The 15,298-nt window shown below is 35.9% G+C and overlaps 1 protein-coding gene across 1 annotated transcript; it reads right to left on the bottom strand.

Moving 5' to 3' along the window:
- Nucleotides 1-7,634: 7,634 nt before the first annotated feature.
- Nucleotides 7,635-8,558, bottom strand: LOC114632364 (taste receptor type 2 member 106). The gene has a single exon (XM_028780898.1). It carries the CDS (start codon nt 8,556-8,558, stop codon nt 7,635-7,637), a length of 924 nt encoding a protein of 307 aa, XP_028636731.1.
- Between the last annotated feature and the right edge of the window lie 6,740 nt (nt 8,559-15,298).

Below are 15,298 nucleotides of genomic sequence, written 5' to 3'. Positions count from 1 at the left end.
TACCTGAAAGGAAGGTGGAGCTTGGGCAGAGGGGATGGATGCTGTGCCTGATAGTCTCTGTCGGGGTCCAAAGTTGTGTGGGTGTTTGGGTAATGGTCTCACCTGTGTCCCAAGCTATTGCAAACCACCTGGGAGACAGGCAGGGTGTAGGATGTGGGAGGTGAGCAGTCACTCTAATTTGCTGAAAGTACAAATTTTGAAAAAGAAAAAAAAACGTGCTGAAGAAGTTGATTAGTAGTAAATCTCAATTTACTTTGAGCAAATGTTCATTAAAAAACAAAACAAATAAACACTCATATATAAGGTGAGCCCTCTGGCTGTGGTCCTCCAAAATGAGTAGTAAGAATGAATATTGTCAATAAACAAGAGACTCTGGAGGGTGGTAGTGTACAGAGTAAATGAGAAAAGAATGTGTACTCAGCAAAGGGCTCAAACGGAGATATTTATCTTTAAACCATGATATTCAATAGAAAAGAAATCGCCAAGTTTTGTTGCTGTGAGAGTTACTAACAACATTCTCAGATATACAAGCATTGGAACTGAAGAATATAAACACATTTCAATAAATTGTATAAGCAAAAATTTTAGTTTTAATGATATCTAAGTTATGTGCCATTGCAAATGGTGGTAAACTCAGCATATGGGATAGAATCACATAAGAGTTTGAGGCTAGCCTGTTCTGTATAGTGAGATTCTGTTGAAAAAAAATCCCAAGACTGGTCATGTCTTAGACATTGTTAATACTTGGGGCAATTTCTTGCTGTCAGAACACACTGAAGACTTGAACTTCAGATTCCCACAAACAAATATATAATAGAAGTGGGTTCAAAATAGAATCCTAAAATACAGGGCAAGTAAGTATTAAATTTAGGTAGTAGAATGCTTGTCCAGTATATAAAAGGCCTGGTTTTGATCCCTAGCATGGAATAAAGTCAGGCTGGTTGGTTCATCATTTATAGTCTCAGTGCTCAAGAGGGAAACACTTGAGGCAAGTAAATTCAAAACCAGGGACAGGGATAGAGAGAGGACAAGATGTAGCTATGAGTGTCTTGTGGGGATGATGGTGAATCCACCAGGATTCGCCATCAGAGCATTTAGATTTACTATGACTTACAAGATTAGGATTTTAGTTGTTGTGCCAAGCAATTGAGTTACCATTGATTCTGAACTAAGTTTGTGGGGTGTTTTCCTTCATATGGTGGCTCAACTGGGTTTTAGAGAGAAAGGTATGGTGACAAAGTGTGGGTTTGCCAGATGTTTACCACAAAGGCCTTTGGAGTTTTGAAGCATGAGGTTGTTGTGGTAGAGACCTGCCAGAAGGAACTTAGCAAGCTGGGTAGAGAAATTTTGGAGCCCTGAGTCAGAGAGTCTCCATGAGATGAGAACAGGCTGACCATTGCCCACCAGTGTATAGCCAATCAGCCTGCCAGCACCATATGGGCAATAGCATGGGTTCATTAATTAATATTCCCCGAAACAGGTGGCACCCAACGTGTTGGGTAAGAATCCACTAGAAATTTAAGATTATTAGCCTGAGAGTTAGAGTTTTATTTTCTAAGTGAGAAAAAAGTGGCACTGGGACAAGTCACATGGACTCAAGCTCAGGAACCTTGAAACAAAGAAAGAAGGCTCTGAGGTCCCCTGATGTGAAAAGAGACAAGATGGCTGTTTTGAGTCAGAAAGTCAGAGAATGGAAACTGTCTACTTGTTGGGGCAGATATTGATTTAACTGTGAATTTAAAAAGTTGGGATAATTTGCTTTTAGAATAGATTTATATACAGATTTTTTCCAAATCATGTGGGGGGAATTTCACCTGCAGTTCTTAACTAGGATAGGGAAAATTAGTCACTGACTCCAAATAGGGAGGGCAGTGATAGCTGCCTACTATGTATAGGTAGAAGTCTGTGGCTCTGGGTAGAGAGCATCACAGATAGATATCATAATAGGTATTAATAAAATAAGTGTCTGTGGCTCCAGGTAGAGAGCTCAACAAATAGGTGGTGTAACAGGATGGCTGCTCTAGGCAGAGAGCTTAACTAGTAAAAACTACCTGCTTCCTATAGGCAGATATTAGTGAAAGTTTGAATTAATTGTTTTAAAGATGGTATAAAGATATATTGCTCTAATAAGTCTGAAGGAGACTCATATTCTCTAACATGGGCTCCACAGAAATTTTGCGTTTATACCCAGACAGGACAATTTAGGAAAAGCCTAAATAGGCTCACACAGTATTTGTTTAGTTTACTTCATTTGTTTTAAATTGTTTTTTTTCTTTTTAATCAAAGTCATCCAGAGCTGAACAGCAAGTTTGAGGTTGACCTGAGCTATATAACACCTTGTTTCAAAAAGGAAGAAAACCCATTATGACTAGGCAACCAAAATTATGCCAGAGAGAGCAGCAAAGCAACTGATCAGGCCTGGAAGAACAGTGATTAGTGTCTGTGAAGTTGCAACAGTCTTCCCCTTGTCTAAGAAAGAATGTTAAGCACACATATTTTTTTCTTTTTACATATTTTAACTTTTATTCATCTTTTTTATGCTTATTAACAGTACACAGGAAATTTAGTGATTTAAAAAGAATTAAACAAGTAAACAAAACATATGTTTCATTATACACAGATAAATTTACTTATAAATTTAATAAATATTCCTTCTTCTTCCCTTCTCCCTCTCTGTACCTATATATCTGTCTGTCTGAAAATATAAGAATTGTGAGTATAGTAATTATAATCATTTTTTTGTTCATATCGTTTCATTTTATAACATTAGGCTTAATGAAACTATTATTTTATATAAAAATGGAACATTGCTATAAAAGGAGTACGTATAATTTAAAGTAAACTAATGTTGACAAAAAATGCAAGAAGAGAAAATAAAAAAACCCATAAATGTGACATCATATAAATTAAAATGGATTTCTCCAAACATCACAAAATATTTTCTAGATAGCAAATTAAGAGGAAATAACACAAAACATATATGGCATAATGTTAAAGTATAAGATAATAAAGAAAAGCATTAAGATAATGGTAAGGAAGATCAGATAAATAATTGCTAAACAGTGTATGCTGGCAGCTAAAACCTCAAACTCATTATTAAATACATATTCATTTGTAAAGTGAACTTTTGTAATAAGAAAATGTGGAAATAGTAAGATTGGTTGATGATGGATATTTAGTGACACTTAAAATATTTCTTTACTCTTTCTTGAGAAAGTTATCGGTTCTGTAGAATATTCAGTGTATTAGAATTTTGGAATTTTCCTTAAAAGAGGACTCCCACAGTGTCTTTGGCAACTTCAGTGCACAAGCTCTTTTCCCATCCTGATCTCCTTCTTTCCAGTCTACTCTTCCCTTTACTCAGATGTGATCCAAATCCATCTTCACTTCAAAGAAAACTCTTACCCAAGGATGCAGTCGTTTGCTCAGCACCAATTAGAGTTTTTATTTTAGAAATATAACAACAGATATTTTAGTCATTGCTTGTTTTCTTTTCCTAGAATATATTATCTGCTAAGCTAGTCTTGTAATTTCAATATGTATGAAACTGCTGCTTAAAGAAAGTTTTGTTGTTTGTTGTTGGTTTTTGCTGAGTCTGGATTGTCATAGCAGGGATGGCAAGGCATCGTTCTCACCCATGGAACAGAGCCAGCTTGTTTGTATAATAATGTACATACTTTCATGTTCCTTCTTTGAAAAATGTCCTCTGCCAAGGTTAATAACTCCATGATAATCAGAGACAGCATGAGTCAGGTAGGTGAAGGTGTGGCTATTGTATTAGCAAACATGGTTAATGCTGAGAGACCTTCCAGACAGCCCTTAAGGCTGTGGAAAAGAACTCTAAAAATCTGAGTTCAAAAATATGTAATGTCTCAACTATGCAGAATACAAGGATGCAATATGAATTGTGTAAGGAAATTCACAGATCCAAGAGTAAGGCAGCTGCACTATGAGCTAGCTTGTCAGAAAGATACTAGGGAAGGTGATAGAGATTTATGGAGTGGTGCTTGCAAAGTGAGATTCTACTCAGCTAATTTTTTTGTTTGTGCTTAGAGAGGCAGGTAGAGTCTTGAATTCAAGGTCAGCCTGAAACAGAGGGAGTTTAGGTTTGGGCACAGGTGTGATAGAAATGGTAATTTCAGGGCAGGGTCTCAAGTAGCATATTGTTTGTGCTTAATCAGTTATGCAGATCTCTGAATTCTTTTGCAATGTTAAAAAAAATGTGCTTGCTGTCTTTTTCTAAGAATCTGGGGACTAGGTATCAGAGGATGCAGATTTTAATCAAAAAGTAACCTGGAGTAGACTGAGATTGATATGTAAATAAAAGACTTAGCTGTTGATCTGTAAGGGATGTGCTATCCAGAGAGTTTTTTTTTTTCAGATTTCTCAATACATTTATTTTAAAAAATCAGATTAAAGATGAAAAGGAATAACAGCTTATTCAATTATATATTTTCTTTTTTTTTTTTTACTTTTTATGTCTTCTTATTAATAAAAACAAATGTCATGTATAAACAAAGAATAACAAAGACAAATGACCTCTTGGCCACAATCCCCTGCTTCATAGCAAAGTTTCCTCGCTTTCTTTTTTTTTTTTTTTATTATTTACAATAGCAAGAGAAAGCTGTCTTACAGAACATAGGGCTTCAGCTTGTAGCCCATTGTTTGACTTCAAGTCATTTGTTTAACCACTCTCAAGTACCCCTTTTTCAGAATGATTCTCCAAGCCAAAGCTGGTCCTTGGCATTTTTTGTTTTTGAGGGTAGGGGTTAAGGGATAGTACTTCAGTCTAGCATCCCAAGCACTTGGGAGACCAGGGCAGGAAGATTGCTGTGAGTTTGATGTATGCTTAGATTAAAGAATGAGACTTTAATCATATATATTAGTATTTATGTCTTATAAAAAAACATAATATAAATTCAAATGTTTACAAATAATTTTAAAGCAGGATGAATCAATTATATATTAATGTAATTGATACTCAGAGCACAGCTCTCCAGCAATACAGACAATATAACACATTTTCAACTAATCTTGTAAATTTTGATTAAAAAATATGTAGCAAAATTTGAGATTTAAAAAGTTATTCTAGGGCTGAACAGACAGTTCTGTGCTTTACAGTGCTTGCTGCTCTTTTAGAGACCTAGGTTTATTTTCCAGCACCCACATGATGGCTCACAACCATCTATAACTTATTTCACTGCCAGGGGATCCATTAACTTCTTCTGGCCTCTGTGAATACCAGGGACATATGGACAGATATGCATGCAGACAAAACCATAAAAATATTGATATGGAAACTTCACACAGAAAACAAATTAAGCTTTTATATTCATAAATGTTAAGACATCACTCTAAGTGTAAAGTTCACACACATTTCTAAAAGAACTAAATAAGAAACTGATGTGTTATTGATGTGTTACTGTGGTTTTGACATAAAATTCACTTAAAAAAATCATTCGAAATGTGTGTGTGTGTCTGTGTGTCTGTGTCTGAATGTGCATGTGTATTTGAAACCATAAGGTAGAAAATTTCTTACTACACCCAAATTCTACCCTGAGTTCAGCCCCTTGTCTCTTGGTCAAGGACAACCATGAATTCTTAACATCCTCAATAACAGAATCTATTCTCAACTTACATTCATTCATTCACTTCATTATCTGAAATCACTGCACTTGAAGAGTCTAGACTCCCTCTCCAGTGCTTTACTTCCCTCTTCCTTAGATAAACTGTTCTACAGGCTGTTTGTCATAGAGCCCCGTCCATCTGCCATTCAGATCATGGAGACTACATCAAACCTTACCCTTAGTATTAAGGATTTGGGGGAGGGATTTAAATAGTGAAAGTAAAAGTAATGTTGTAAGAAGTAAAATTGTCTTCATACAACCAGAACAAAACATAACAAAACAAAACAACACCCATTGCTTCCCCAGTTTCATTCTGTGTTTAAGATTGAGCTTAACTGTTCAGTTTTGCTTTTATTGGGTCTTCCTGGGGAAAGGGTTTCAGTGCTCCATAGAGGTCAGAAGAATCCTAAAGCAAAGTCTTGTTTCTCGTGTTTATCCTCATTTTGAAGGACTTTATAAGCAATGATTCCCAGTCAGACATTTTCCCTTTGGGAAATGTGTAGGAACAAGTGGCAGGGCCAGAAGATTGATTAAGTCACTGAATTTGTACATGGACTTAAAAGTCCATCAAAGAGGAAGGGTTTTTCAAAAAACAAAACAAAACAAAAAAAACAAAAAAAAGAGGAAGGGTTTTATGATATATTAAAAACCGAAATTGAGGCATTGGGAGGGTGAGTTAGTAACTTAACCAGTCATCCTCTGTAAGCAGGCAAGCCTTCCAGTGGAGGGACTGGGGCATAAATGCAGCCATAAATCTTCAATCTATAATTTATCTTGCCTACAAGATATTCAGGGGTAAAAATGGAGCAGAAATTGACTGAATGGCCAAACAATGACTGGTCCAGTTTCAGATGCAGCCACTGGTCCCACTCCATGAGATGGAGGCCACCCATGATAAAACCACAGAACCCAGAGACTGCATAATCCAGAGACATAGAATAGGTCCAAACACAACCAGCAGAAAAAAAAAAAAGAAACAATTCCTAATGATTCTCTGTTACACCAGAATATCATAAACCAGAGCCTCACACACACATTAGAGAAGCTTCATCCAGCAACAGATTTGAGTATATGCTGACATTAATCCAAACATTGGGCAGAGCTTAGGGAATTCTTTAGAAGATGAGGAAGAAGGATTGTAGGGGTCAGAGAGGTCAAGGTCAATACAAAAAACCTCACAGAATCAACTAACCATGGCTCATAGGGGCTCACAGAGAATGAAGCAACAATCAGATAACCTGTATGGGTCTGACCTAGAAGTCCTGTTATGGTTGTATAATTTGATCTTCTTGTGGGACTCCTAACAATGGGGCTGTGGGCTGTCTTTGACTCTTTCACCTGTTTCTGGGATCCTTTTCCTCTTACTGGGTTGACTTTCCAGCCTTAATATCAGGGAGGTGCCTAGACTTTGTGGAACTTGATATGCCATTTTTGATTGATAAATCTGGAAGGCTTTGCCTTTTCTGAAGGGAAATAGAGGAGGAATAGATTTGGGGATGTGGAGGTTGTGGTGAGGGACTGGGAAGAAAGGAGCAAGGGGATGAAATTGCTGTTGGGATGTAACATATGAGAGGAGACTAAACAAACAAACAAACAAACAAACAAGTAAACAAAACCAAGCCTCCCCACACAATTGTGTAGCCAGCATGGTGGTGCACCCCTTTAATCCTAGCACTCAGAAGGCTAAGGCAAATGGATCTCTGAGTTCAAAGCCAGTCTCATCTACAGTGTGTCTTCCAGGACAGCCAAGGGTACACAGAGAAACATGTCTTAGAGAGACAACAACAAAAAACAAAACACAAAAGGAAAGAGCTGTATGAATTTTACTGTTTAACCATATCTTCAGTTGTCCTCCTCCCCAAAAACACAATTGCAAGTTTTTCATGCTGTTCAACAAGACTTTTTTTTTGTTTAATTAATGCAAGAATGTGGAAGTGAAAACTCTCTTCAGAGATCTCAACATCTCCACATCAGGCTATTCTAACCATTCATTTCTCTGTAAGTCTATCATGTCACTCTGACATCCTTGTCTTTCTTGTGACAGTTTAATTGCTTCAGTGCCTTCAAAGAAGCCTTCTTCAGCTGGCTGTTTGCTAGAATTAGGATAAAGGAATGACAGCAAGGATACATGCATGAAATTATCAAACCCAAAATAAGTAGCAGTTTATTCCTGGATCTTAAAAAACTCAATGTTTCTATCAAAATACCTACAAAATGCAAGATTAACAGGATAATAAAAGAAATTAAAACTTTCAGGACTTTCACATGAACTTCTGTGTTAAGGCTTTTGAATCTTGAGACATGCAACTGCATCTTCCTGTTGTGTCTCCAAAGTGAAATAATTAATAGGAAGCATGCAATGATAGCCACCATAAAGAAGAATAAGACTCCCAGGTAGACAAGAATGTGGTTTACAATGAACTTACTCTTACAGAGGTAAAACTGCCAGGAAGTATTTCTGTGTTGCCCATTACCATTAAATATTTGCACTATTTGTGGAAAAGCAGTTGACCATGATATAAACAAGCATCCCAGGATAAAGATAAATATTGTATTGATTCTTCTCTTCAAGCAGAAGAAGATGTAGTGAGAAAAATTTGCTATCTTCAGGAGATAGAAGAGGTTGAGGCTGGTGGCAAACCACATACTTGTATGATGGATAATCATCCACAGGTAAGCAGTCACTGTTATGTGGACATCAGAGGCAACCATATCTGGAGAAAATAATTTTATATATCCATCAGAGATTATTATACATATGACACATATTCTGCAAATAGCCAAGCCTGTGAAAATAAAGCCAGCTGTGGAGAACTTCTTCCTGAGACAGTTAATGCAGTTAGCATGCAGGATAAACCCATTCCCTAGAACTCCTAGCACTGACTCACTAGTTGCAAAACAAAGGAGAATTCCTTCTGCTACAGTCAGCATCTCTACAGATCCCTAAGGTTGCTTCTGCTGTGACTATAACTATTTTAACTTTTTTTTTTTTTAATCTGCTGCGGAATGTTGCTTATAATGGAAGCTTGACAGATAATAATGTTTTTCTTCTGTCTTTAAAGACTTCAGAGTAGCCCACTAATACCTTTTAGTGGAATCAGAAATATCTGTTCTTTAAGGCTCAGACTGTTTATGGAATATGTGCATACTAATGTATTCTTTCAGTTTGTTAATAAGCAAATGAAAGTTTCTGTTTCATGGATTTCACTTGGCCACCTGACACTGTTTTACATTTACTAAACTGAATGGTGATATGGGAGTGCCAGACATACACTGACATGATCCAAATCAACAAAACTAACACTGCACTTTATCCTTTTCCATAGCAACTCACTGTTAGCTGGGCTTGGTGGAAACTGCCTAACCCTTTATGTAACTCCTGGAGAGACTAAGACTTGGAAATCATTTAAGCCTAAGGGATCCAGACTGGTTTGCATAACAAAGTGAGAGTTCACAAACAATCAAATTCACAAACTCTGAAAACTCCAACATCATACAAAAAAATAAACAAAAGGGTAAAAAAATTTATAATTTTCATTATTACAATAGTATATAGAACACTTGAATAAACGACTCTTTTAAATTGATTAATTTTAATTGAAATCTAAGTTTAGCTGTGGATAGGGTAAAATTTACAACTTTAAAAATGTTTTGTATATTTTTATTGGCATATGATCATTGCATATTGGAATAGTTTCACAAAGACTGTTTCATTCAAGTATCATGATGTATTTCCAGTTGATCCCATCTTCGTGCAAATGACATTCTTGTTTATGGCTCAATTGAACTCCTCTGTGTATATACATCACATTTGGTTTACCAATTTATCTATTGATAGATCAGCATAGGCTGATTCTGTACCTTCCTGGTTGTGACTAATGGTGCAGTAAACAGACGTACAAATATCTTTGTTGCATGTTGATTTAGAATCCTTATGATAGATGCCCAGGAATGATATAATTTGGTCATTCAGTCATTCTATTAACCTTTTATTTAGCTTTCACAGATGGCTCTTTATTTAGATTAATAGATTGAAACTTTACAAATACTTAGCAAGATAGGCATAGTAATAATTAGTGCATTGCATTTAATAGGAGAAAAGATCAGTCTCAGAAAGACTGATGTTTGATTTATTTCCTTACCACCCTGAATGTACACAGTATTATCTGTTCTTGGAAAGTAATCAGAGTTAGTGATGGCATGTACTGTGTAAGAGTAACAGTGATTTAAAGAGTAAATGCTATGTAAGAATTGGAGGGCGTGAGGGTTTGAGAATCTAATCTTGTAACATTTACATACATATGCATCATACCTACATGTATTCTACAGATGCATATGTATTTATACACACACATACCTAAGGTCAAATATACATGCATGGGATATAAATAAATATATAGAAGAACACACATGCCCATGATGCAGTCATTAGCAAATTACTTTGAAGCACACTTAGTACACAAGGTAATACAGGCACGTGTTTACATGCCGTATGCTCTTTAGCCAGGTTATTGACCCTTTCTGTGGCCCAGTTTCCCTGACTGTTAAAAAGGACAGGCAAAAATATTAACACTGAACTGGAGTCAATGTGAAGGGTTTAACAGAAGGAATAGTGCATAGTAAAGAGCCTATACATGTTAGGAAATTAGCTGTTATCTTATTATGCAAGTAGACTTTTTAGTTTCCATTTTCCATCTATCTCTCTACTTGTCTCCTTGAAAGAGAGTCACGCTGTAACCCTGGGTTTTAGATCTGGTTTGATGTGTATTCCTTCATGTTGAGGAGTTCCAATCAGAAAACACTTGCTTATTCATGCTTTCCAAGAATACATAGTTGAATTAAATGGTTGATAAGAGAGCCTCTATATTAGCCTTCATAGCACCATCTGGCACTAGAAAAGCTAAGATAGCATGGATGAAGCTTCAAGCTCAGTCCCAACTTGATTTCTCTATGCTCTGTCCACAAACCTGGGGTGGCTTCAGCAACTTCTGTACCTACATTTGAGGGGAAATGAATTCTATAGAGGCTGGAATAATTCAGTCTCACTAGCACTGTGTAAGTCTTTCCTTTCCACCTCATCTTCATTAGTACTAATAGTCCTTTGATGATTATTCTGAACAGGATGAGTTAGAAGCTGTCCTAACTAAAGAGTCAAAAGTTACAATGAAAGTTTCAAGTCATAGAAAAAGAAAATTGAAGATACTAGATTATGGAAAGATGTTCCTGGATTGGCAGAATTAATATTATGAAAGTGGCCACTCTACAAAAATTAATCTGCAGATTTAATGCAACACCTAATAAAGTTGACCATATTTCATAGATCTAGAAACATTTCAAGAATCCTAAGGATCATTAAAGACTACAAATAGCCAAAGTGATCCCAAAGAGTAAGACAGAGCTGGAGGTATCATAATACTTTTATTGACTTTAAATTATGACATAGAACTATAGTGATAAAAATGAGCTTGCTACTATCATCAAAGCAGGCAGGTAGAACAATGAAGCAGAACAGAGGGCCCATAAATATGTCAACACAAGTATTACTTTTGACAAAGGACACAAAACACACACTGTTCAAAAAATTACTCATACTACAAAATCTGGAAATAACACATCTGCCTGGAGAAGAATTAAATTAGATTTATTTCTTTCACCTTGTACAAAATTCAATTTGAAACAGACTAGAGACTCCTATTTAAAACCTGAAACACTGAAACTTCCAGACAAAAACATACTCTTCATGACACTGGAAGGAACTGTCTGACTGGAACATTAATAGCACATGATCTAATGTCAAATGTCAACAGATGGATCTACATTAAATCAATGGAAAATTTAAGTTTTATATACCTGATGGCTAAATGTGCTGAACAAACTTCCAAATGTTTATTGACCACTAGACTTTCTTCTTTTGAGAACTATATCTTTATTTTCCTAGCCTATTTCTTGGTTGGATTGCTTGATTTTTCATGTTTACTAAAACTTTTTTATTTATTATAGATATTAACCCTCTTATTCTGTCTCTCTGTCTCAGTCATTTCTTTGTCTCTGTCTCCCTCCACCTCCACAGAACTAGCAGTAGATTTCTCCTATTCTTTTGGCTATTTATTCACTCAATTCACTGTCTGCTTTGTAGTGCAGAAGCTTTTTAATTTCATATAATCTTACTTTCCATTTTTTTTTGTTTTTGTTTTCCACTATAGTACAGACCTGTTCAGAGAGTTCATGCCTGCACCTATGTCTTGAAATACTTTTCCTGTTTTCCTCTATCAGATATGAAGTTTCATATTTTACACTAAAGTCTTTGGTCAATTTGAATTGATTTTCATGAACACTGAGAAGTATGGATCTACTTTCACTCTTTCAAATGTGGATATATTTCCCTGATGCTATTTGCTAGAGATGCTGTTCCTTCACACCCAGTATGTGTTTTGACAACATTGTTGTCAGAAAGATTAAGTGGATGCAGCTGTGTGGCTTTATTTCTGCATTGTATACCCTATTCTATTGGTCTCAAAGTATGTTTTTTGAAGAACCATGTTGTTTTTGTTACAGTAAATTAGTAGTACAACTGGAGATTAGGCAATACAATTCATATGGCATTGTTCTTTGTGTTTAGGATTTCTTTGACTCTTGTTTCCATATAATTTTAGTATTCCAGTCCTGTGGTGAAAGTCATTTTAATTTTGATGATTTTGTTTTACTGAACCTATGAATTATTTTCAGCAATATAATCATTTTTATATTTTCATCTATGCTAATCTACGAACACAAGAAGTTACTTTATATTCTAGTGTCTTCTTTGAGTTTTTAAAAAATATTTTGTAATCTTCATTGTAGAGGATTTCCACTATCTTGGTCATGAAAATCACTATCTTATCCCTTGGTAGTTTTGTAGGAATTGTAAATGAGATATTTCCCCCACTGCTGATTTATTGTATAGTATGCTTGTTATTGGTAATAAGAAAGCAATTGAATTTATATGTTGATTTTATATCTTGCTATTTTCCTAGAAGTGTTTATAAGTTCCAATGTTTTATTTGTTGATTCTTGGACAATGTTATATCCAAAAGGATAATTTGACTTTTCTATTTGTATTTTTTTTAACTTCTCCTATCTCTTTGTTCTAGGTAGTACTTGACACACTACACTAAGATTGGGGCAAGTTAATCCTTTCATCTTATTCCTAAAAGGAGAAATGATTCCTGCTTTTCCTCACTTTGTATAGTATTGGCATAGTTTTTTCACATGTAATCTTTGTTAAAATATTTTTCTTTTATTCTTATTTTTTTCATGAAGAATTTCTGTACTTTATGAAAAGCCATTTATACATCTACTGCTATGATCATGTGATTTCTCTGCTGTTTTAGTTACATTCCTCTTGCTGTGATAAAATATTATCAACAAAGAAACTTATAGAAGGAAGAATCAAGTTGTGTTTTCAGTTTCTCAGGGTAAGAGTCTATCCTGGCATGGCAGTATGCACAAGGCAAAGTGACAGGAGAAGGAAGTTCAGATATTTCATCTTAATTCCAAGCATGAAGCAGAGAAAACAAACCGGAAATAGAGTGAGTATATACAATCTCAGGCCACTCTCAGTGATGGAATTATACCAGCAAGAATGTACCACCTACCCTACCCCCTGACCCCTCAAGCAGTGTCAATAACCGGGGACCAAGTGTTCAAATGCCTAAGCCCGTAGGGGACATTTCACATACATACCACCATGTGTGCTTTATTCTATGTGCTGTATTGCTTAAATTGTTCTTTATACATTGATTCATCTTTGTTTTCTTGGATGAAGATGGCTTTAATGTGGAGAATGACCTTTTACAAAATATCCTATTGAATTCAGATTTTTAAATATTTTATGGAGAGTTTTAATATTCATGTCTATCAGAAGTATTGACCTTCAATTTTCTATTGCTTTTTCCTGTTCTTATTCTGTTTTGGCACTTGTGCAATACTGGCTCTGCAAAATCAGTTTGTTATTGTTATTTTTATTTTATAGAGAAGTTTAAGGAGTCTTTTAATCTTTTTAAATGCTTTATGGTCTTCTACTATGAATCTCTCTAGACTTGTTCTGTTAGATGGGAGATTTCTTATTACTGCTTTAATCACATTGCTAGTCATATACTTGGTTAAATATATTATCTTGGTCTAATATTTTGTTAGGTCATGTGTTTCTAGAGACATCCATTTATTTCATTTATTTTAGATTCTCTAATATATTGGAGTATAGTTTTTTGTTGTTGTTGTTGTTGTTGTTGTTGTTTTTGGTTTTCTAGGCAGGGTTTCTCTGTATAGCCCTGGCTGTCCTGGAACTCACTCTGTAGACCAAGCCGGCCTCGAACTCAGAAATCCACCTGCCTCTGCCTCCCAAGTGCTGGGATTAAAGGCCTGCGCCACCACTGCCTGGCTCGTTTATAACATTTTAAGACTGGTAGATCCACAGAACATGCTTGGGAACTGCAGTTTTGTCTCTTAAAGATAATAGAGAGTTAAAATCAAGCAAGTAAGTGAGGAATTTGCTTTTTCAAAGATTAAATCCAAACTGAACAAAATTCTACCTCAAAACTTATCACTGAAATGTAATGAACTTGGTGTCAATATATTCTCTTCTCAACTTTGAAATTTCTTATAGCCCTCTAAAATAGTAATAGGATGAGCTCTTATTGAAAAGATGAACAAAACAATGCACCTCACCATTGGACTTAAAATTTTTTTTGATTCATTTTACTTTAATGATCGGTGTGATTTCCATGGATGTGCCATATGTGATTTAGTTTACTTTATCACACATATTTGTTTATTCTGTCATGGGTGAATGGCTTGTGTGTTCTTCATTGGCTTCAAGTTTGGAAAAAAATCTAAGAGATTCAACTAACTTTCACTGATTCATAAAGAAAATCGACTTTTTGAGGTATGGGTCACGTTTTAAGCTAGCCTGTTTAACTTGTTAGGATATGTATAAGTTAAAGATCATTGTCTGAGAGGATCTTTTAATGTGGTAGGAATGGAAGCTAAGAACACTTCTGTCAGCTGAGTCATGGTTTTATTTATTATTTATTATTTATTAATTTATTTATTTAGTTTTATTTTCCTGGATATTTTCTTTATTTACATTTCAAATGTTATCCCCTTTCTTGGTTTCCCCTCCTGAAACACCCTATTCCACCCCCCCCTTCTTCCTGCTTCTATGAGGATGCTCCCCACCCTGGGCATCCTACACTAGGGCATCGAGCTTTCACAGGACGCTTGACCACTGATGCCCGACAAGGCCATCCTCTGCTACATATTCTGCTGGAGTCACGGATTGCTCCATGTGTACTCTTTGGTTGGCGGTTTAGAACCTGGGAGCTCTGGGGTGTCTGGTTTGTTAATAACGTTGTTCTTCTTATGCAGTTGCAAACCCCTTCAGTTCCTTCAGACCTTTCTCTAACCCCTCCATTTGGGACCCTGTGTTCAGCCCAATCGTTGCCTGTGAACATCCACCTCTGTATTTGTCAGGCTCTGGCAGAGCCTCTCTCAGGAGACAGCTATATCAGGCTCCTGTCAGCATGTGCTTCTTGGCATCCACAATAGTGTCTGGGTTTGGTGACTCTATATGGGATGGATACCCAGGTGGGACACTCTCTGGATAGCTTTTCTTTCAGTCTCTACTCTACATT

The sequence above is a fragment of the Grammomys surdaster genome, unplaced genomic scaffold (assembly GCF_004785775.1).
Source record: "Grammomys surdaster isolate TR1022 unplaced genomic scaffold, NIH_TR_1.0 373, whole genome shotgun sequence".
Classification (NCBI taxonomy): domain Eukaryota; kingdom Metazoa; phylum Chordata; class Mammalia; order Rodentia; family Muridae; genus Grammomys; species Grammomys surdaster.
This window is presented reverse-complemented; position numbering and strand designations above follow the sequence as displayed.

Coding starts and splice junctions, on each gene's coding strand:
- LOC114632364 (XM_028780898.1), bottom strand. CDS start 8,558: ATGCTGACTGTAGCAGAAGGAATTCTCCTTTGTTTTGCAACTAGTGAG.